Raw genomic sequence first — 23407 nt, forward strand, 5'->3', positions numbered from 1 at the left:
TTATAAACATGACAAAAATTTTCCCTCAAAAAGAGGGAAAAACTTTACAAACATGAGAGAGAAGAGATGAAGATTCAGGGAAGCAAGAAAATTTGTGTTAGTTCAGACTCTTGCTTTTATTAAAAAATCAAATCCCTGTATATGTGAACGCTTAACACGAGACTGAACCGCTCCTCTTGAAACAGAGCCTGGTTTTCTGCAGACACCGAGATTTTGCAAACCCTCAAATGGAACTGAAGGTTAAACTTCCTGTACCCAGCCAGGATGTGTTATGTGTGTTCTGGACTAACGCTGCAAGGCACTTACAGCCCATCTTGTTTAATCCTCCCAGATCCAGTTCTGCATTCACTAATAACTCTAAACCTGGCTCTGAAATGAGCCAGGAATGGGGACTGCATGCACAGAACCACAGCCGAGTGCCCTGTTGTAGAAGGGCCACTTCTACCCATCAGAAAACTTGCTTTTTTGCTGATTACACATAATGTAAATATGTCTTCTTATATTTAAGGACTACAGAAGATGTTTAAACAAGAGTCTGACACGAAACATTTCGAGAAGCAAGATACATTACAAATCCCATCGCTTCTACTCACACTGCAGGCTAATCACTCCAGAAAGAGTAAAATGTTAAAGAGCACTAGGGCCACAGGCAGGATTAACGATACAATCCAGACCTCCAGTTAAAAGGCTTTCAATGACAATTCTTATCTCAAAGAATCCTTGCAGGCATTTGGCCTTCTCGGTTACGCACTGTAAAGTCTTCAGCAACTTTCTACCACGTCAATGGCAAGTTCTCGAGGTGGAGCCTGCGCCAGCAGTGACTTTTTCTCCCTCTGAATCCAGGTCAATGCATGCACATTGTTCTACAGTTGCAACTGGCAGAAAAACAAGTTTGTGACTACCCCATGGCAAATATGACACAGAAACAAGATAATGAAAGAACGCTCTCAGGGGCGGTGTGGGAAACTGCTGGTGGAGTTTGCTCTAAGGGGTAGTGAGCCTTCCCTTACGTTTACAGAGAGCACCTATAAACGTACACCAGGATTTATCAGAGGGGAGGCTCACAGAATTACTTTCCCAGTTTTCCTTACTAGCCATGAACTTTGTTCCCCAGTTGCGTGACTCTCAATCCTGCAGAGCTCCTCCAGACAGCCTTACTCTAGAACACAGAGCAAAGCTGGCCCCACAAGCATTTCAGGTGCTCAGCCAAGCTTATCTGATAGGCCACTTTTAAACAAAATAATGCAGCTCATATGGAAGGGCACGTGGTGCTTTCTCAGTACAGGGCACTGCTGTCAAGCGCACCAGGGAACGTCCCAAACCACATTTAAGCATGGGATGAAACAAACTAAAATCCTCTAGAGAAGCTCACAAACCCAGAGGATTCCCAAGAGTGAAGGGAAAGGGCAGGGAGAGGGTGTGCAGTTACCAAACTGCTTATCTGGGAAATGCTTCCTCTCCAAACATGGACTGCAGTAAGTGTTCCTCTTCAAACGGCTCCGGAGCACCAGTGCTGGTGTTCACCAATGCACAGAAAACACATCTTGAAGCTCTGGGACAGTTCTTAATGGAAGTTATTCAAATGCTGAAGCATTTTGTCTAACTTTAGCAGCCTAAAAGTCACTTTTCGAGCCGAGGCTCAAAGCATGGCATGCTGAACCCGGCGTGAGGCTCCCATGTGGCCCTGCAGACCACAGCACTGGCACCGGGCAGGAGAAGCAGCAGCTCAGGAAAGGGGCAGACAGACAGACTGCTCTGTCAGGAACAGTGACAGCTTCAGCACATGTCAAATACGATCTGAGCCCCAGCGGCTCTGCCTAGTCCGTAAGGAGAGGGAGAGGTGGGAGTGCTCTCTTTCAGAGGGCGCTTGGATAACACACAAACTCTTTCTCTAGGAACACCTCACCCCACCAGCTAACTGCAGGGAACCAGCTGCAAACAAAGCCTCCCTTGTAGCTAACTGGAGCTTGCTGGTTTGAGGACGCATTTCCTACACGAGCCTTTGCTCCCTGTCTGCCAAGCCTGAGCTGGGATCAGTGCGAGGCAGGAACACAGCAGACCCTGTCCTGTTAGCTGAGTGACTCCAGCCTCAGCTGCCCTCGGGTGGGAACTGATTGGTCCCATCAGAAGGGAGGGAGGTTTTGCTTCTGTTGGATTCTTCACAACAGGACAGGTTTAGCATACACACCCAATTAGCATGGTATTATACCCTGTTCTACCCTCTGGCTGTACATGCATTGTTGAAGAGATGCAGAAGCTGATACAATCTTGTTTAAAGGAGATATTCCTAATCATTTTAGCTTGAAGTTTTAAAGGAAAAGCCACACACAGATAAGTTATAAGGAGAGCAAACACTTTTCAAAAACCTGCTTCCAATCGCCTTTTGAGTGAAGAAGCAAGTCCTGAATGTCTTAATATGTACCAGCATTCCTCCTCTTCCTCAGCTCTCTGGGAGGAAGCACTACTAAACTCCTTCAGCAGCTCTGGGGACGGAAGGGGAGGCACTGAGAGTTTTCCATCCAGATGTTGTTTCGTGCTTCCTCACCTGCCTTAAGTGTCCCATCAGCTGCGGGAAGACTAAAGAGCAGTGCTTCACCCAGAACTGGAAGCCTGTTGACAAGCCCTTCTCCCCTGACTCACCCATCCCAGCTTCAGCACCCACTCACACAAAAGATCCGCCTGATACTGAACAGACAGGAGTCATCTGCAGACTGATATGGGTTGATAAAGTTGGGTGAAGGTGCTCACAGGCAAAGAGGAAACGCTCCTTCAGCTTTTAGACATCTGGAACCTGCCATAATCTATCCTACCAGCTAAACAGTCTCCCAAAATTTAGGCAAGTCAAGTAGGCTTCACATCCAGGAATCTGCATTGTCCATGTCTGTGAGTGCTACAGACAACAAACAGAAACTAAGTTCCTTAAGGGGATTATCAAGGAAAACAATTTAATTACCTCACAACCAATGTGGATTCTCAGCATTTCATTAAGTTTCCTCAACATACTCTACGGAATACTTAAAATAGTCAAAGAAATACTCAAAGGCACTAAAACAAAAACCTGTACTGTAAGTTACTCCAAATAGCCACTTCTTCCCAATACATACTCTTGGTCTTTTAGAGGCTCATCTGGGGAAAGGAACGACTGAATGCAAGCTCACAGATGGAAGGGATAACTTTCAGCTGAAGAAGACACCAAGATTTGCCTTCCCCTAAAAGGTATTTGATGTGAAAGGGTTAAGCGACTTGTTCCTCATACAGCACTTCAAAGGTATGCTTCATTCCCTGTGCTCAGCTGCCAAATGCAGACCTCTCCAGAGCTCCTTTTTCAACCAGAGATGTCCTAAAAAGCCTTTTAATGTTGCGTTCTAATCACGCCCTCAAGCATGTGCACCATTATCACGTATTCTTCAAAAATCAGAGCTAAAAGCAAAACTGATTACTGCAAGAAATCTGTCTCCTTGAACAAAAATTGAGTCAGAGTGTCTTACTTAAAAGAAAGGAGAGAAAATTAAAGGGATACTGTTACGGTTAATATCTTTAAAAATGTTTCATTTGTCTTCCCTTCATGGAAGCTTAAAATTGAAACTGCTTTCCAAATCAGATTTATTTTCCCATTTACACAAAATTTTCTGGTTATGCTTGAGACCTTTTTATTTACTTCTCAACTGCCTATATGAACCACAGCAAGAGTCAGTTCTAACACTACACAGGACATTTATTCCTATAGATTTCTTAATTCCATAAAAGATTTCTTATTTTCAGTCAATGGCACAGCTCTCTAAGGTCTGCGCTGTTCATAAATAAATAATATGCAACAAACATACAAATCTCCATTGTATTTTTGTACTTTCTTTATTTTGAAAGCATATACCACAATTACACGAACTACAACACTCCTGGCCCCCTTCACTGACCTCTATTCCCATCCCCACCGGCCAACCAAGGAAAACCCAAATGAGAAACCTTCTTCTCCATGTCCAACAAGCCTCCAGGCTTTGGCACAGTTCCTAGGATATTTCTGCACCTCCGTAGCAAAGTAGGTTAATAAAGCCTCTGGTCACATCCTCTAGACAGACAGCCAGTTTCCAGCAGTAACCATCCCCAACCCCTTCAGCATCACTGCCAGCTCTCCCCTGGCCCCTCATCCTCCTGACCACCCTTTTCCCACAGGGGGACAGGGACAAAACAGAACAAGGAATAGTGACCAAACTCCTTTTCGCCTCCTGACTCCAATGCAGCTGCCCAATAACCCCTGTGAAGCAGCTCCATGCCTCATCTCAATTAGTATCTCAACACTTCATCCTCCAGGTGAATCTATCCTGTTGCAGTCACTCAGTTTTTCACCACCATTGTGTTTGGCTGTTGGACACCATATGAAAAACCCCAGAGCATTCAAACCAAAGTCTGCAAGCAACATTTCAAACATAGTACTTCAAAGCAATTACATTCCAGTGCTCTCTGCTACCACCATAGGAAATGGTTGTATCTGCTGGGGCAGTGTTCAGCCCATGTCACTGCATACAAGGTAACCAGACACCAGTTTTTCTGAGGCTTCCTCTCTACTCATGTAAATCATTGTAAACTGCTGCTATTTTATTTCCTGTGTAAATATTTCTGTGTTATCGAGCCTGCACAGTCATTCCTTCTTTGAATTACTGTAGGAACAGCAGGGACATGTCAAAACACAAGTGTGAAATAAACTCACAACCTGTATGATCCAAAAAGCCTAGAAGATGCTTTAGGGCTGTGGGATATTTTTGGAATGTGAAAGAAGTGCTTTTATTTCTAGTGTATGTTAATGAAGGTTTAAGAAAGATCCACAACTTACAAAGAAGGGGAAAACAGATAATCAGGCTCATATTTATTAACAGGGAGTTTAAAGAGACATCATTCTCCCATTACTATGAACCAGTGAAGTGAATGATCCTCTGTCACATACCATCAAGCTTCACAATGCTGTAAAAGTTCCACCTATTTCCTTGGCAGTTTCAATTACATCGGAGCCATACCCACTCCTTTCATTAGATTCAAAAGGCAATTTCAGAAATATTAAGATATTAGAGTGACAGACTAAACCAGACAGGTAAATAGCACCTTTGCATTAGCCTGCTGAGAGCAATGCAAGATGTTCTGCCAGGGCTGCGATAGGCAGGATGTGTAACCACTGCCACTTCTCAGCCTGTGGATAATTCTATGAAGCTGTCTGACTTACCAATCCAATGACTGAAGTACTGTAAGATCGGCAAAATCTGCATTTTCAGGTAAAAGCAAGTCCTTGTCTATAGAGATATATGCATATACTTAATAACTGCTTGGAATTGGGCATTTGGCAGTCAGAATTGTTCTTGCTAAAGCTCCTTTAAGAGCAAAGGTTCTACTGTTGTAACACCTCCCAAGACTTAACATGACTCCTTCCCACCCGTGATGAAATGTATGACCAGCACTCAGACAAATAATTAGGGTGTTTGCAAGCAGAATAGCTTTGCTATGCAATGTTAAACCTACCACCTGAAGCAGAGCATCCCTTTTTAGGTGACTTGTTGAAGCCAATGAATGAACACGAGCCATTTTTCCATTGCAAGCCTATCCAAGTGCTTAATAACTGCAAAATAATACAGGAAGAACATAAACTATCAATGTAAAAAGAGTGATGGCTGATTCTTGCTGGTCTTCCATTCCTTTATTTTTGTTTCCTTTCCTGGGACAGTATTTTCAGATTGAGGTGGAACTGAGCAATAAATTCATTATAATGACCAAGAACCAACCACTGATCAGTGGTATCATCAGCAATACCAAACCCTCAGAGATGGAAATACAAACGTATCTCGGGTATGAGGGATCTGTTCCTGCAGCTCTGCTGGCTGCTGTGCAGGGTAACACACTCTAATCTGCATCCTACACAGCAGCTGGTTTGGTTTCACAACCGCAGCCGACGACACACGGAAGCCAGAGCTGGGGGCTCTTCTCTACCTCTTGATCATAGAATGGTTTGGGTTGGAAAAGACCTTAAGATCAGCTGGTTCCAACCCCCGCTCCACGGGCAGGGACAGCAGCGTTACCGCACGGCTCGGCTCGGCTCGGCACGGGGAGAACCGAGGACCCGGGGCACCGAGGGGGTCTGGGGCAGCCCGGCAGCGGGCGGGGGGAGCGGCGGCGCGGCGGGGCTGCTGTCCCCCTTCCCATGCAGCGGGGACCGTGCCCCCCTTCCCATCCCTCCCGCCGTCACTCGCGGTCCCCGCGGCCGCTCCGTGCCCCGGTCCCCAAGGGCAAGAGGAGCCCATGCTCGGCTCCTGTGTGCCGGCACCCAGCAGAGCCGGGCGCTCCTCTTAGCGAGTCCCGGACCCACCGCAGCAGCATCCCTGGGAGAGGGTTTTGTATTCAGTGGAATTCAGGTCTGGAGGATGGGGGCTCTTTAGTTTTGGAACTGCTGAAGAAGGGAATTCTGTTCTGGCAAATCTGAGCTCCAAAGAATATTCTCCTGCCACCTGGGAAAACCCAGCTTATCCCAGCCAAGCACAGCACCATTTAGCCCAGTTCAGACCAGTTTAGCCTACCCCAAACCAGTTTAGCCCAGTTCAGACAAGTTTACATTTAGTTTTAATGATATCCATGAATTGACCTGAAAATTCTAATCATAGAATCACAGAATAGTTAGGGTTGGAAAGGACCTTAAGATCATCAAGTTCCAGCCCCCCTTGCCATGGGCAGGGACACCTCACACTAAACCATCTCACCCAAGGCTCTGTCCAACCTGGTCTTGAACACTGCCAGGGTTGGAGCATTCACAACCTCCCTGGGCAACCCATTCCAGTGCCTCACCACCCTAACAGGAAAGAACTCCCTTACGTCCAATCTAGACTTCCCCTGTTTAAGTTTTAACCCGTTACCCCTCGTCCTGTTACTACAATCTGTGTTTCTGTGTTCTGAATCAGCCAAAACCCCTGTGATAACATAAATCAGCACATGGGTGTGATTCCAGTCCTGGGGCATTCTGAAGTAATGTACAGATTCTTGGAAGAAAATGCAGGATTTCAAAGGGGACCAAATGAATGGCTCTGAAACACTTTAAACCCCAAGATGAAACAATAGTTCAGTATGAAATGAATACAGAAGGATTCCCTTTACTGGGTCACATGGGTGACAAAATCTTCTTGGGAAGAACCGGGGGAGTGATGAGACTATGGATGCAATACGCAAATTACCAAACACGTGCCTGTTCTCCATGCTTTAGATGGATAAACAGGGGCACAAACCCCACAAGGTGACATCCCCACGACAGAGGTCAGAGAAAAAGGCACAAGTAGGTCAAGGCCGGTCCCAATTCTGTCAACATTCACCTACTTGTCTTCAACTGCTTCAGGAAACAATAAACAATCCAAACCTGAAGAACAGAAATGCTTTTCTCCTTCAGCAGGTGCCCAAGGAAAGCTGCACTTCGGATTACGGGCTCAGGTAAGTACATCAGTTCCCTGCTGTCACAAGCACAGAAGAAGGAAGACCCTAATCCTGACTTTTCATATACAACCAACGAGCAAATATGCTCTGAAAAGCACTTTGATACCTTGAGCTCTCTCTAATACCTTATGAGCAAATAAAAGGTGCCTTCCACTTCATAACTAAAACCTGCTTTTAGCCAGGCTGTAGGTACAACTCTTTACTTGAACTAACCCAGGTGACCGATGGTAAAACAGACTGAAAACCAAGCATTTTTGCCTCTCAGCACTGCTGGTGTTTTGCACTGATACAGTCCTCGCCTGTGTTTGGGTTTGCTTTGGTCTTTTTCACTTACATTTGCGGAAGCACAAGAAAACAGGAACCATCCGGCCCCGTTGTGCTTTACCCATACATCACGTTAACAAGATCAGTTTCCTGAAGGATGACTTAGAGGACACGTGCCCTTCACAAAACTATTGGCAGATCTTCATTTGCCAAGACGTAGCTCTTAGCCTCTGTCTATTCTTGTTTGCTCTGGATTCATCCTTGCCAGTGAAATAGGAATGATGACTCAGAAAATGCAACTCAATGGAAGACTCCTCACTCTCATTAAAAAAGAACCCCCCACAAAACAGCATTTCAATTTCTTTTGCATTGTTTTCACTGTCTTTTTTTAATAGACATGAAGAGTTAAGAGCTGGTTTGCAATGCATCTTCCTGAGCCCTCAGCCACAGCTCAAACCGGATGCAGAAAGTGCTGAAGTTAAGGCATGCCAGTGTCAGTCTGCATTTATAACCTTGCTGGTGTTTTGTTCTGCATATTAATTTTATGAATATCCTGTCTCTCTGTGACCTATTTGATCCATGTCCCTTCAGTCTGTCAGAACATTAACAAGAAGAGTAATTCTGCTTCATCCACATACCCAGAAGCCACAAATCAACATCAAGGAGGTCTGGTCTAGAGGGTTTCAAAAGCACTTGAAGAGAACACAGGAGGGTCAGAAAGCACCAAGAGATTCAGGAAATTCTCTTCTTCATTTTACCTAAACCCGCTAGCCTCGGAGTTGATACAATTAAGAAAGATCGATTACAAGCAGTCTGGGAATAGCTGATATATTCTCTTTGTTCTCCTGTAAAGCTTACCTGCGAGATATCCTCCCTCTAAACAAGAGATGTGAAGTAAATGAGCCAACCAGAATTTACAGAAACATCCACACAAGTTACATTGCTGTACGAGAACAGCCTCTTTAACGACGCTTTTGTTCTGCTTACTGTGTACTCTCTGGGGGGAAAAAGCTCTTAGTTAGGGCTTTCAAATGGTTTCGTATCAGTTGTCAAGGGCCTTTAAAAATGAAGGCAGAAGGAAGCCAAAAAGGTACTCTGATAAAAGACAGAGACACATACACTTCTGTTCAGAAGTCAGCACACTGTGAGCTCCCGCTCCAGACAGAAGTGCCACACACAGGTGAAAGGGATTCAAAACAGACTGTGACTTTCCCTGTATTTGCTGCAATAATCCTTACCCCATTCATTAGGACCCAAACCACTTAATGGAAAATGGTTCTCAAGGAAACAAGGTCTGGTGACCCAGAGCACATGGCAGACTCCCTCCTTCCTCATCTGCAACTCGCTTGGCTTCCAAGTGTCCTTCACAGAGCTCAGCAAGGCCAGCACAGATCTCAGCAGTTCCCTCACACGAAGCAGATTGCTCAGTTCTGAAAATTGCTGCTATCTTTATGCCATAAGTTTTGCTATTCACAGACAAATAGTCTTCAGCAGTTACAAGAATCTGTATTAAATAACACAACTCATTATCTTGAAATTAAACCCCTATGCACACTTTAAAGAGAGGCGGAAAGTCAGTGGCTTTCCAGAAAAGAGCTAATCATGTAGGTCAAAGCCAGAATAACTACCTGGCCATCAGTTCACCACCATCTCAGCCTTATTGCTCCCACGAAGCAAAGGCTCTGTTCTGACAATACATTTAGCTTAGGAAAGGAAGAAAACTCAAAGAGCACCGCCTGGTGGTGCCAGAATAATGAAGAATTGCCCTGAAAACTGGAATAAAATCTGGAATACCACCATTGCCACATGACAAGGAAGCTAAAACACCAGTTTCTTCAGTGAGCAATTTTTTTTTTTTTTGCACCTATTAAAATGAATTTGCATATGGAAAAGAATGGGGGACAGAAAATCCTTCTCTGGAGCCCTGGGATTCCTACATTTCCCAGTGAATTTCACTTTTCCACAAAATATCCTGCAGAAGTTCTTGAATAGAAAGCTCCAAATTGGCTGTTTTCAAATTACACACAAATACCATCATACCTTCTTCTAAGAAAATTAAAGAAATCACAGAAGATAATTTATCGAAGTCCATATTCTACAGAACGATCCTGCCATTACCATTCTGGTGTTATAGCCAACATCATCAAGAGCATAAAAATTCCACTCACACACATATGTTTCCAAGCCTTTATAGAAAAATACCACAACAGGAAATTAAAGAATGATACTACCAGGACACAACGGATTCATGATTAAAGCTCAAATTCTTACTAAGCACTTTTAAACACTGTACGCGGCCACGTTTCAAAGTCAACCATAGCCATGAAGTTATCCAATACCGAGGCTGATACAGTTCTGCTGTCATTGACCCATCACTCCCGCACAACAAAAGAAGGCAGAGCTTTAAATATTAAATGAAGCCCAGGTTGTTTGGGTGCTCTGGTGCACTGAACAGTTCCCTCTTCCGTGAGGCTGCCTGCAGGCGGGTGCCCAGCGCTGCGCTCATGCCCTCTGTGTGTGTATATGTATGTATTATGTATGTGTGTGTATGTGCACAGCGCTGGTGTGTGCACCCACACCCCACACATCATGTTCACTGGGCACAACCGGCCTTTTCCCATGATTACTGGAACTCCCAGCAGGCAAATTCCTCTAATTCGCAGCAAAATGAAGGTACTCTAAACCACAGAAGAATGTGCTGATGATTTCACTGATCAAGGCTCCCAGTGCACTCTACAAGGTATAAAACATACTAAAGGCATCAGTATTTTAACAATTTAACTTTGGCCAAGTTAGGGCACTCCTGGCCGTAGGCACATCAGGGATTTCCCTAGAAGACGCCCAGTTCTGTGACTGACAGGCTTCACTCAGTATCTGCTCATTTGGCATCGCAGGCCGGGGTGCAGCCCGTTCATATGGCACACTCAGGAATGCCACATGTTTCTGCAGAGCAGACAACTCTGCTCTTCCCCAGGTTACTCCTACAGTGCACTATGGATGAAGCTCCAGTGGTTTCTAAGAGGAGCAGGAGTTGTTTTCCACCATTTAGCCCTCGTACCTAAACACTATTGTCTTCATTTGAACATGCTATTGATAAGCTGCACTTCATGCAAAGCACCACAAACAATACTGGAAAACAGGAAAAAAGGGTGGAAATGATGAAAGGACAGTCAGGACACAGTGAGGGGGAAAGAAAGAAAGAAAACATGTTACCTATGCTATTCTTTCAAAAGAACTGGCTTACTGCTACAACAGCATTAGTGTTTGCAACCTCTCTGTATTTAGATAGAAGATAATTGCTATGGTTGGCACCACCTTTAGCTACCACCCCATTCACTGCCCATCCCATCCACTACCACTCACATTCACTTCTTCCTTGTAACTGCTTATTATGGTCAAACACTGTTATCAATAAATAAATGCATTAACCACAGAAGCCTCTACCCTTCACATACATATTTGTACTGCCTGTCATAAGCCACTTTCATTTAAGCACCTACTACCTCACGCAGGGGTCTACTTTTACAGAATTGGAGGTAATGGTTAGTTTGAGCCACAATAAAGGAAAACCTACAGCATCTACCACGTGATGTAGTTCCAAAGTGTAATACTGGGATTTGCCCATTCTGACAGCACTGAACCGTCTGGAACAGCTGAACCCATCCACATGGGAGAACCTGGAGAGCTGTAAAGCATCTTCCTGTGTTTGAAAACAAACACAGGAATGAACACTGAACCTGCCTTACCTAAAAACATTACTTATTCCTTCCAGAATTTCCCAACTTCACAGGTAGTTTAGAACAGACTCAAACTGGTGTAAACCTGAGCTACAGTTGGAAACTGAGACCATATTTCCTTTACAGAAAGCGATTGTATCACTGTAAATCCCTGGTAAAAGCAATCGAGAACAGCCATTGATCACCACCATTAAATAATCCACCACAGAGATTCCATGTGGCCACCAGCTATTCAGGAAGTACCAGGCATTCTACAGACTTGAATTTCAGAACAAAATCCAAATGTTTCCAGATAAATTACACTTGTAATATTTATAACTTAATCTTTAATCAAGTGCTTACTCTCCGCTTCTAAAGGTTATAGAGGAAATTGCAGGAACTGAGACAAGCTTCTTTTATTGAATTCTTTTGACTAGAAACAAATGGGGTTTCAGTAAACACTAGGACCTGTTCCCAGTAGAGACCCTACTTCTTACGTAACTTCTCACATTCCAGAAGGATTTTAAAGTCTGAATTACCTCTGTATCATCTTATTCTCTGCTCAAGGACTTTCATTTTTCAATGAATTCAACAAAGAAGCCAGTTCTAATCTCAGGAAATCTCCAGAGTTCAGAAAGAAGCAGGGAAATTGGACTAACAGAAACCCAACACAGCAAAGGTGTAACCCACAAAAGTGGGGGGAATTACTCATTCTGTGTGCCAGCTGAAATTCTGTTTGGAAGAGTCAGAACAGTCCCGTAACATCCTCTGGCTACAAGCGGGTAGCTGACAGTGCCCCAGCACACCTTCGACAAGCCCCTCATGAGAATATGAGTGCAGAGGCTGCAGGGGTAGCCACCACCTTCGTTAGACCAAGCAGGACACAGATGTGAACTGACCGAATATCACAGCCCAGCTGCACACTCGTTCCAGCTGTGATCCTGATCACACAAGGAGATCACAGCGTTCCCCATGTGCCATTTCAATCCTTCAGAAATACAGAGGGGGAAAGCTTGGAAGCTTCTCACATTGTGTGGAAGGAGAGGACTCACCTGCTCCACTGCAGCTTTTCTTCTTAAGAAACCAAAGCCCCAAGGCACTCAAGTAACCAAAGTTTCCACATAAAAGAACCTGGGAGCTAGATCCCATTGGTACACAAAACCTGGTAGTAAAACTACTGTTCAGTATTTGCTTGCAAACAACTCAGACAAGCAGGACTTCAAAAGCTAACCCTCAAATACAGAACAGATGGGTCTACTTACATACAGGAGCCTACAGGAACAGTTTAACCTAATACTTTATTTTAGCCTAGAACACAGTCTTATTCCCCCCAACACCTCCCTCCATCATGAGACTCACTCATCTGTGCTGTGTTGCAGTCTAAGCCAGCTTCTCATTTTTTCTCTTATTTCCCAACACTTAAATTACAGTTCTTTCTGGATTTTCTTTAATATGCCATGGTAAAAAACATTTCCAATTATATTAACAAATTACTGTTCATTTAAATAAACACAAATTCAGTTGAAGTAAGCGCAACCCAACTCTGAGCTAGCTTTTCTCACATGAAAAGCTGAACGTTTGGTATTCCAGACTAGAAGGCAGAACTTTCCAGAGGATTAAAGATACATGAGACCCAGATGCAACCATTACAAGTCATCAAAAAAACACTTCAAACATATCCCAAAGGCTTCCTTCTACTTTACCTGCCCAAAGCTATTTTCACTCTCAATCCCACTGCTCCCCCAAGAAATCAAGCAGCCTGGCGACATCAAGCAGCCTCACACAACACACACACTTGTTACTCACCTTTATTTACTACTTCATTTGATCATCTACACCAGGTAGGAATGCTTACGCTTTCGCCCATTTATAAACACTAAAGGCACTTGTGCTTTAGGATTAATGAAATGGGCAATTTAAACACTCTTAAGGAAGATGGAAGAGTGCATGGGGGGAGAGGGGAAACATCTGAAATACCTCTTCTGAAAAATCAATATCAGACTGTGGACCCAGTCACAAGCTGTTCTACGGCAACACTTGCAGAATTCCGAGGGCAGCAAGTGCTCCCAGGATCTAACTGTATTATCAGCATGTGGATACAGGATCTGCAGGTGCCGCAAAGCAACATGCATTTTGAGTGACCTGAAATGCTGCTGACCTTGGCGTAATTTACAGGGAACTGATTTATCCAAAGTGGTCCTCACCCAACTTTGACAAAAATCAAATGCTATCCACATTCCTTCCTTCTTGCACCATCTTGCATGGCAATAATGAGCAATCTAGCATATTGCTTAGCTTGAATTTCACCTAATTCCCAACATCTAATTTAAAAGCAAGGAGTTATTATATCCATTTCATTTAATGCAGCACATTCAGGGAACAGACATTTAACTGTTAAGAGAATTTTTCTTTTCATGAAATCTGAAAAAATAAAATAAACAACCCAACTTAAACCTAGAAGCTTTGCAGAATTCCCCATATAAACCCCTAAGTAAGTCATTGTTCTGCTATATTTCTTCACTAATAGAGTCAGAATCCAATTTAGACACAGCAATACTTTAAAAAAGACTGACATAGAGATTAAAGATAATCACCTGCAGATCCTTAAATTGTGCTGGTAAGTGTGAAACACAATGCACACTGCTCCGTAATGTGCCCATTGCCAGCATTGCTTCTTTTGCCTCAGGCATCCTCATGGTTTCCTCCAAGAAATAACTGGATAAAACCGACTTAGTCTCTTGCTTAGGAAATCACTGCCTATCTGCATCAGAGCCCAGACAACAGGAAAACTCACTCAAGTAGAACACAGAAAAAGTGGAAAACTGCCACAGTTTAACCCCAGCTGGCAACAGAGCCCCACAGAGCCACTGGCTCCTCCCCAGTAGGATGAGGAGGGAACTGGGAAAATCAGAAAGCCTGTGGGTTAAGGCAAAGACAGTTTAATAGGTAACACAAGGACTTCCTTCCCACTTCCCATGCAGGCAGGTGCTCAGCCATCCCCAGCACAGCTGGGCTCCATCACACCTAACAGTGACTCGGGAAGGCAAACACCATCACTCTGAGTGCCCCTCCTCACACAGCAGCTGACACAGACAGCCAAGGTCTCCAAAAACCCTGGATTTTTCTTTTTTAACTATTTTGACCTATTATTTAATACTCAGTGTTTATTATTTTTAAGCATTTTTGTTGCCCACTACTAAAGCAAATTTCACCGTTCCAAAAATCAACATCTCACACTGCAGATGCTTCCCGCTCTTAGGAGTTACATTCTTGATTAGTACTGTTGTTGCATCTTAGCCAGCTGTAAAATCAGTACTTTAAAAGGCTCTTTGGATTTGTCTTGGATTTGCTCACTTTGAATGTTTTGCAGGCATCTTCTCTCTGAGTAACATTATTGGTGTGGATTACTCCTTCCAGAGCCTCTTGATCCAATTCTGGTGGATATTCTGTTCCATCTCCCAGAGCTATCACTTCTTGCTCACAGCTTTCCACTTAGTGCTGGGTCTCACTCACAGGGAGAGCTCCAGGATAAACTTGAGACTTATTTTGTATTTTGTTGATCAATAACAAAAAAGTCGTTTCAGCCTAACACAAAATGTCAGATGGAACAGGCTAAAGCAAAGCAAACAACTGCCCATCTAAATGCTAATCTACATGGGACATTTCCCAGCCCTTTGAGTACTGTGTTCCACTAACAGGTCAGGTTTGAGGGACTGGAAAAAGGTCATGAGATAAACAGCTTTAGCTGAGGGGAAAAAAAATCTCTCACTCCACAAGTTTTAAAGGGTTTGATAAAACAAATGCTCGTTCTAAACTTTCCATGCTCACCAGGCAGGACTTTTGCATTACCATTTGCATTAACTATGCAAAACATCCTTGTGGTTCGCACGTCTGAAGGGGCTCTCATCTGCCATTATTCATCCTTTTGAAGCTGTAACATCTTTTTTTTCTGCCTAATATACATTCTAGCAATTTTGTCCAAAACAAATTATCTCGATTGCACACTGGCTCAGCATGACACGTTCCTTTAAAGTAACAAGAGATTATCAGTTTATCCTGAGGAACGCCTTTCCTGCCCCCGTGCTTAGTATCAGCGTAGTGATAAAACCCTCTTAAAATAGTTCTAGGATCCAGGCAACAATCAATTGTGTGCAATATTCTTTCAATTTTTATTTAGCAAGGACTTTAGTGCTTCCAGGGCTCTGAAGGCCAGGAATGAATGGTAGATTTAGGCTGAATTATTCCTGCCTTTGAAAGTTACAGCAGCCTGTACATAATGTCCTATCTTGACATCAACAGCCAAACTATTTGGAACATTAAACTGCTGTTTGACTTCCTGAATAAAAAGTATTAGAAGAAAATACATTTAAAACCCCCACACAGTGCAATTTAAAACTGTATAAACAAGGACTTCAAAACAACAAAACAAGAAACCAGTATCTATTGTCTCTGTAACACATTTCCCACAGAGATGGGGAACTTTTTGCTAATACTAAAGCAGTTGCTGGATTTCACAATCTTTGATGAATGACAATAACTGCTCAGAATTAGAGACAAACACGCCTTGCAGAGCCACAGTTTCTTACCTCACTAAAGCAGAACTACCCCAACCAACAAGACATTTTCACAACATTTCAGCAGCAGCGTTTTAACAACAGCAGCAGAAGTAATTTGTTCCCTGCCTACCTCCTCAGAAGCTGCAGTTCCTCTTCAGCGGTGTAGGAACCCTACATACAACAGCATGAGCACCTCTAGCACGGCTAAGAAGGCTTCACCCCTCGTTCCAAACCCTTCAAGCCTTGGCAGGTTCAATGGGTAATTTTTTAATCATGGTTATTATTACTTGTAGGAATCCCACCAGATGGCAGCAGCATGTCTCCCCAGCAAAACAGGAGCACTTCTGCAAAGGACAGCTCCTTACTCTCAGAATACACACACGAGACTTCAAAAAAATCAGCTGTAAAGTCTGAAACGTGGGGCACAAACAGAGTTTATGGCTGGAACTCAAATCTGGGTCTTTTTCAGCACTTTTAGAACACACTCATTAACGTGAAGCAGAGAATGCCTGAAGAGCAAATCGCTGTTTTCAGCAAATGAGGGACCCAACGTGGTTCATGGTGAGGTGCCAAACCAGGGTGCAGTTAAGCAAATCTGCAAGACGTGGGGAAGGCACCGAGACACCTTGTCCTGCTTCAGCAACTGCCCCCAACTGTCCCAGCTGAGAAGCACCAAGATCTGATGTTAACATGCACATCTCTATGTTAACGCAAATGAAAACGGGTAAATACAGCAATTTAATGCTGATTGATCAAGGGAGTCTTTCCTGCTTTGCCAGCTTGGGTTAAGTTCACTTTAAGAGCTACATGGATTCAAAGGAGTTAATGTGCCAATGGGAGCTGATTTCAAATGTTAACGGTGATGAGATGAGCGAGGGCACAGTCTGTGTGTACAAACACCAGCAGTACATGCCTGCATGAGTTAATAATGAAAATGCTGAAGCACGACGCTTTGGCTCTTCACGAGTGAGAAACTCCAGCAGCACATTAGCTGCCCCAAAACATCATAAAGTACCGGACAAACGAACTAATGACAAATGCTAATTCAACTGCCAAGTCACAGTCTCAGTAAGCGAACGGGAAACTCAATACCACACGCCTCTGATTACTTCTTTGACGAGCTAAACTTCACTGCAGGGTGAGTTGTGTCTTTCTAGACAATGCAGTGACACATCCGAGCAGCGAGATGAAAGACTGCTTCTTCAAATACTCAAACTGTCTGCAGAATAACATCCATCTCCCTCAGAAGCACAGATAGGAACTTCTCAGTTATCTATTAGCGCAAATACATGCTCAGGAAGAGACAGACAAGCAACAGAATCCTTATTCACAATCAGCTTAGGCCTTATGCTTCTCAAAATTCTATGTTACACTTGTACCAAAGCATACATTTTTCATGTCTAAGTCAATTTAAACTATAAATACCCAAATCGATGTTTCTGTTCGGTTGCATTATCTCATGTAGCTACAATTAAATTACACAGGCATTCTTTCATGTTTTGAATTACATCTAAAATTCAGTTTAATTATTGCTTACAGACTCCTGCACGCAGCCTGCATTCACCCACAGAAGTTAATATGAAATGCCAGAGCCTAGCAGTGACCACTGAGTTCAAATATAGGTGAGCAAAGAGAAACTCATCTCAACCGGTTACCTTCTCAGCCTGCAGCCTCGCAACCGTGCCGAAGGGGAGCCACCTCCAAGCTTCTGCTTTTATTTCACTTAACACCCTCCCCTTTCTTCCCCCCCTCAAGCTGCAGTACAAGCCGCAGTCACAACTTTGCAAGCACGGTCCCACCAGTGGCAATCCCTGCTGGAGTGGAGGCAGGGCACGGGCAGGGGGCTCGGATGGGTGAACACTTTTGGTACCCGGTGTCAATCAAGAGCAAACCCTTCTTTCCACACTTTTTTTTTTCCCCTCGGCATTCTTAATGACATTATATTTAAATATAAATATATATAAATATTTAAATAGGCATCTAAATCACCTTTTATTCTACTGAATGTTATGAAAGCAGATCTCGCTCTGCACCTTATTTTTTGGCAAACAGAACTGACAAAATAAAGACCTAGGAAATCCATACTGGTAAACCACACGACAGCAAGGGCTGATCTTACATAACAAGCTAAATTTAAGCAAGCCTGCAACAATTAAGTTAAAAAAACTCCACACTTTATCCAAAAAATATCTGAACAGATGGAAATTTCTTCAGATAATTTCTTACAGCAGATTCCTTGTCAGGTTTCATTCTTTTCTATCAACTTCTTAATACCACACCGTAGCACGAACACGGCGGAAGTACCTGTGCAACAGCACCCCTGCGACCCTGGAAGCTTTGCATTTAAATTAACCCCCAGGGCCTTCTACATTAAGGAACAGAAGATCAACCACAACATTAACCTACCCCTGCTCTGTGCGGCTTGTTCAGCCTTCTTAGGGAACACGAGTTTATTACAGCACGATCTGGTTACGAGTGAGCAGCATTAAGTGCTGGGATGGAGGAATATCGTGTCCTGCTCTTCCGAGGCCTGTCCTGCAAAGCACTCTGCCACCATATGCTGGCACAGGCTGCAAGCCCCGTCACTTAACACCTCTCCCTCAGTAGGATTACAGCTCGGGCTGTACCTAAAGCAAAGCTCCTCGAGCACCACAGAACGTCGCAGGGACCGAGCGCTGTGGAAAGTTCTGCAGGGACACAACAGACGGTGGAACAGTTCAAACTTTGTGTTTGCGGTACAGGAAGTGTGCTGCAACACGCCTGCTCTCAACACCAGCACCGAGGCAGCTTCCATGCTCCTAATGAACGTGTCGGAACACCGTAAACTGACAGCCATTTAGAAAGAATGGAGAGAGAGAGAAATAAATCACATCTGTTTTGCTTCAGCGATCGGGAAGGGCAATAATTACATACACTGCATCAAAGTGGTCACAGAATACAGTACAAAAGATTATGCTCCACTGAGAGAACCCTCTGAAGCAGGAAGGGGAACACAAGGACTGCAGGCAGTGCTACCGTGAGACAGAAAAAGCCCATTTACATTTATGAGAAGAGAGCAAAGTTCAGACATTCTGATTCAGGTAGCACACAGCACGCTACCGCAGGTCAAACAGTCTCCTAGACAAAGATCTTGACAGGTGACTGAAGAAGGAAGACATTTTCATACGCTTCCACTTCCTAACTCTTAAGTCAGGTCACATCATATATTCTAATGCTCATTTGTTAACCTGAAATTTTAGGAAGCACAGCTTAGCTACGCAGAATGCATATTCTAATGAAATGTATAAGAAGTGCACGTTGCATTTGTCTTAGAGGAGAATGGTGGCGTGGCCTGTTAGTCAGAGGTTGCTCTTCACCGCTCTAAACCTCCTCCTGCCTACAAAACCAAGTGAAGCCAACTTTCTAAGAACAGGAAAAACCCAGTGAAAACTGTAGTAAGCAGCTTTCTGGTATTCTGATTCAAATGACAAAGCCAAGGATGAATTATGATCTGGTAAAAAATGAAAAGGAACAAATCGGTTTGGTTTTTGTTTCTTTACTCACCAGACAACCCCAAAGGCTCCATATCCAATAGGTCTGTCCGGCTCAATGTCCAGTTGCTGCTGTGGATGTTGTGAGTGCTGATGATGGTGCGCTTTAACTGCAGCGGCTGCTGCAGCTTGTACCTGAGCTGGGGCTGCTGCAGCTGGTCCAGGGGCCTGGCCCGGTGCCGGGGATGGGAAATACGGCTGCTGCTGCCCCGGGTTTAACATCGCCGCCGCTGCAGCCGCAGCCGCCGCGGCCGCAGCCGCCGAAGAGGCATGCTGCTGCACGGGATGGACCGCAGCTGCAGAGCCGGGGTGCAAGTGATGCTGAGGGTGGTGGTGGTGATGGAGGTGAGGAGGAGGGAGGTGAGGAAGGTGGTGGTGATGGTGGTGGTGGTGACCTGCTGCCGCCGCAGACGTACCGCCATTGTAAGCCGCCATCATTTTTGCGTTGGCTGTTGTGCCACAAAGAGACATTCAAAAAAATGCCCTTTGATTGGATAACAACTGGGTCAAGCTGTCATTTGGCCACAAAAATGAAATCTGCTACACTTTAAAAGACGTTGGGTTTCATCATACACGGCCCACCTTTAAAAACATTGAGCTCGACCGGCCTTATCTCTTCGTGAAGCCAAACAACTTGGAGACTCTCTTCATGTGTGCGTGAGCCAGCGTGCACGAACCCTCTTCCCCCAAGAGTCCAGCTGTGGTTGGCTACTGAAACTCCATCCTCGGGCCACTGGGTTGGGTTGGGTTTGGTTCTGTCCTTCACTTGGTTGTTTGTTTGTTAATGAAACAGAACTGGGGTGCTCAATCCCCCTTCCCCGCAGGAGGAGGGTGCCGAGTCTCTCCCCTGGAACACCCTGAGAGCACTGGCGACTTTACCCCTTCCATTCCCACATCCTCTCCACTTATCGCCTCGGAACCTCCCTGAGCGCCCAGGCACCTCCTACATAGCTCCCTCCTTCAGACACCTGCTCCCTCGAACAGAGAGAAAGAATAAAATAAATCAAACAACTCGGGACTCTGCAACTTTTCCTGGAAGGCCCGAAACAAGCACGGGCGCCCAGGAGAAGTGGTGAGGGGCGAGGAGGGGAGGGCGCGGGGGAGGGCGGGAGGGCAGCGGGCTGGGAAGCCGATAAAAATAGAGGGTGAGGAGAAGGGCCGGGGCAGGGCGGGGAGGGGGCGGGTGACAAATGGATGACAGGGGAGGGCCGGGGGGCGATGGGGGCGGCGGCGGAGCCCTGACAGCCCGACCCGGGGCCGGCGGCGGGCAGCGCCTCAGCGGGGAGCGCGGGCGGCTGCGGGCCCCCCCCCCGACCTCGGCGGGGAGGGCGCGGGGCAGCGGGCGAGGGGAGGAAGAGGAGGAAAGGGGGGGGGGGGGGGTGTCTCCGGTGCGTGCGTGCGGCAGCAGCGGTGGGGGGCGGCGGGCGCGCTGCCGGGCTCTCCTCAGGCCGCTCCGCCCCCCCGCCGCCGCCTCGCCCGCCGCCGGCACTCACCTCCTCACGGAGCCAATGGGAGGCGGAGCGGGAGCCGGGCGGGTCCCTGTGCCCGTCCGCCGGCGTGGCGAACCCACTGCCCTGAGCCCGCCCGGGGCCGAGCGCGGGAGGAGGGTGCTCGGCTTCCTGAGGTGGAGGTTTCCCTCTCAGCCCCGCTCTGCAGAGGAAGGTGATTGCTGGAGCTGCCCTCGCCACAGGAGCCTGCCTAGCTCGGCTAAAGGAAGGCGAATGTGCTTGGAGGCGGGGGGTGGCCTCCAAGTGTTTGGGGGGGGGGGTGTTGGTTGCTGTTTTGGGGGATTTTCCCTTCAATGTGAAGAGAGAAAGGTAAACCTCGAAGTGTTTACCTGGAAGCACCTTGGGTCTGGAGGAAGCTGAGGGCCTGAGCCGTGTCCGTGGGCTCTAGCACCAGCAAAAAGAGGTTTAAACCTTTGTAGCATGTAGCCAGCAGTAGGTTCTACGGCCAGGTCTCCTCTAAAACTGCTTCTCGAAGGCTATTGTGGCATGCTCAGGGCACACTTAAACCGAAACTCTTAAGTGCTGAGTGCACCTTAACCCAGGGCCAGAGTGGTTTTTGTTGATTTAGTTCACTCGCACCATTAATCTGCATGCTTGGGGAACACGGTGTGGCTTCTCAAAGGGTAAGTGTTCCCTAAAACATAGAGATTAATAAAAATCTGACAGGTTTAACACTTTTCCATTTCCTTGTGTGAGCATTAATCCTATCTGATTAATAGTTTTATTTCAGAAGAGAACCTCGCAGTTTTTAGAGCCTTGCCTGTGATGGTGATAGAGTTAACTGTGATGGGGATAAAGAGGCGCCTGCTTACGCTTAAACTGGCTGAGCAGTTCCAAAGGAAATCAATGGCAGACAGGGAATGCGGACGTGCCCCTGCCATGAGTGAGGAGACAGCCTTTGCGTCCCTGTCTGAAAGGGGGGGACAAGACAAGCACAAGTCTAAGTGCAGCGGCGTTGGTGAGGTTTTCCCAGCACCACTGCTGTGATCTGCCTTTGTGTGTGTGTCTCTGAGCATCATTGGCCCCCTATACCACATGGGGCAAAGGAGGCTCCAAGTGTGAACGCCTGTTGCAATTCCTACAACCTGTGTGCAAAATCATTCTTAAGAATGGGGTTTGGGTACTTGTCTGCTCTTTGGTAATGTAAATGAGAAGTCTTGTGGGGATTAAGTCAAGCTTCTGTGTTAAAACAGTTTCTGTTGCATTTCTATGGGGTTTTAGCTAATATTCTGGTCTGGAATTATAGCAGAGTTTTGCTATCATGTCACAGTTCAAAGAACAGTGACTGCTTAGAAAAGGTAAAGAAGAGTAAATGTGGTGCAGCCATTTTATAATGTGTATTGGACGAGGAGACAGAACACTTCTTAGAACTTGTGTTTCTAGCTGCCTGTCTGAAGTTGTTACTGCAGATGATAAACTGCTGATATGAATATGGTGTGCACTGAGGATCCTTTTGGACTCTTGTTTCGCATCAAGCCCTGGAGAATGGAGGACAATGTGGAGTGGGGGACAATGGAAGGAAGTGGATACAAAGTAGGCTGGGTAGGCCTGGCCATAGAGAAGGGCTGTGGGGACTGGAAGGCTTTTAACTTTCCCATGCACTTTCATTATGGATTTGTTTCTTTCTCTGTTATTGCAAAATCTTCCCAAGTAGTAAAATCAAGTAATTGCCTAATAATCATTGTATGGAAACTTGGGTTCTACGTGTGTTTGCAGATTGATGGCTCAGTGGCATTATTCAAGTCCAGGCAGAGTGTCTCAGTAGTATTTTTTCAATTAGGTATGTTACTGAGTTAACTGGATTGCATGTCTTTAAATTACTTCTTTTCAACAGAGTTTAATTTCCACTGGTGGACTTGCTGTGAAAGTCACCTTCAACTGCATGTTGGGGAAAAAAAGGAAGAAAGAAATTGTTTATCTTGTTCTTGCCACTGGGCTATGGTTGAATTTGTGGTTGTAAACAAAGCCTTCAGAGATAGGGGGGCAAAGTCAACTTTTTTCTAGCACAAACTGCAAGTCTTGCAGTGACTGCTTCTTTAGAAGGGTTCACAGACGTGGTTTTGGTGGCTAATTTAGGAGCCTAATCTTCTGGAAGCTCCTCATCCTTGAAGGGTAAGGAACTAATGCACTGAAGAGCAGTGTTTAGTATTAAGTAAGGTGGCTTTACCAGGTTATTTTTGCAGTGGATAGGGAGTAATTCAGACCTAGGTCTCTGGTAGCATGTTTTAAAGGTCTGTGTTTCTGAGAACCTGTTCTTTCAACTGTTGTGCTCCTGAAAAGGTGGGAATTGGACCTGCTTCTCATTTGTGTTTAAAGCAGCTGTTTACACTTCCTCATGTGCAAACCGGTTGCCAATTAACCTGAGGCAAGTACCAGCT

General features: G+C 45.3%; 2 protein-coding genes across 4 annotated transcripts in view; one reads left to right on the top strand and one right to left on the bottom strand.

Annotated features, from left to right (window-relative positions):
• The window catches only part of NLK (nemo like kinase), a 43828-nt gene extending 22800 nt beyond the window's left edge, over positions 1 to 21028 (bottom strand). The window contains exons 1-2 of one of the 3 annotated variants that reach the window (XM_062615650.1): positions 21015 to 21028; positions 19535 to 20489 (exon numbers count right to left, since the gene is read on the bottom strand). In XM_062615650.1, the coding sequence (XP_062471634.1) occupies positions 19535 to 19992 (458 nt within the window). In that variant the 5' untranslated portion in view covers positions 19993 to 20489; positions 21015 to 21028. Of the gene's footprint in view, positions 1 to 19534; positions 20793 to 21014 lie in introns of those variants that run through there. The other 2 variants (XM_062615651.1, XM_062615649.1) reach the window with 2 other exon arrangements.
• A 114-nt stretch (positions 21029 to 21142) lies between these two features.
• Positions 21143 to 23407, top strand: part of LYRM9 (LYR motif containing 9) — a 36752-nt gene continuing 34487 nt past the window's right edge. Inside the window, exon 1 of the mRNA XM_062615663.1 lies at positions 21143 to 21183. The gene's annotated coding sequence lies outside the window, so the exon portion shown is untranslated. The remainder of the gene's footprint in view (positions 21184 to 23407) is intronic.

Source organism: Pezoporus occidentalis, unplaced genomic scaffold (genome assembly GCF_034315485.1).
Source record: "Pezoporus occidentalis ecotype Australia unplaced genomic scaffold, CSIRO_AGI_Poc_V1 ctg183, whole genome shotgun sequence".
Taxonomy (NCBI): Eukaryota; Metazoa; Chordata; class Aves; order Psittaciformes; family Psittacidae; genus Pezoporus; species Pezoporus occidentalis.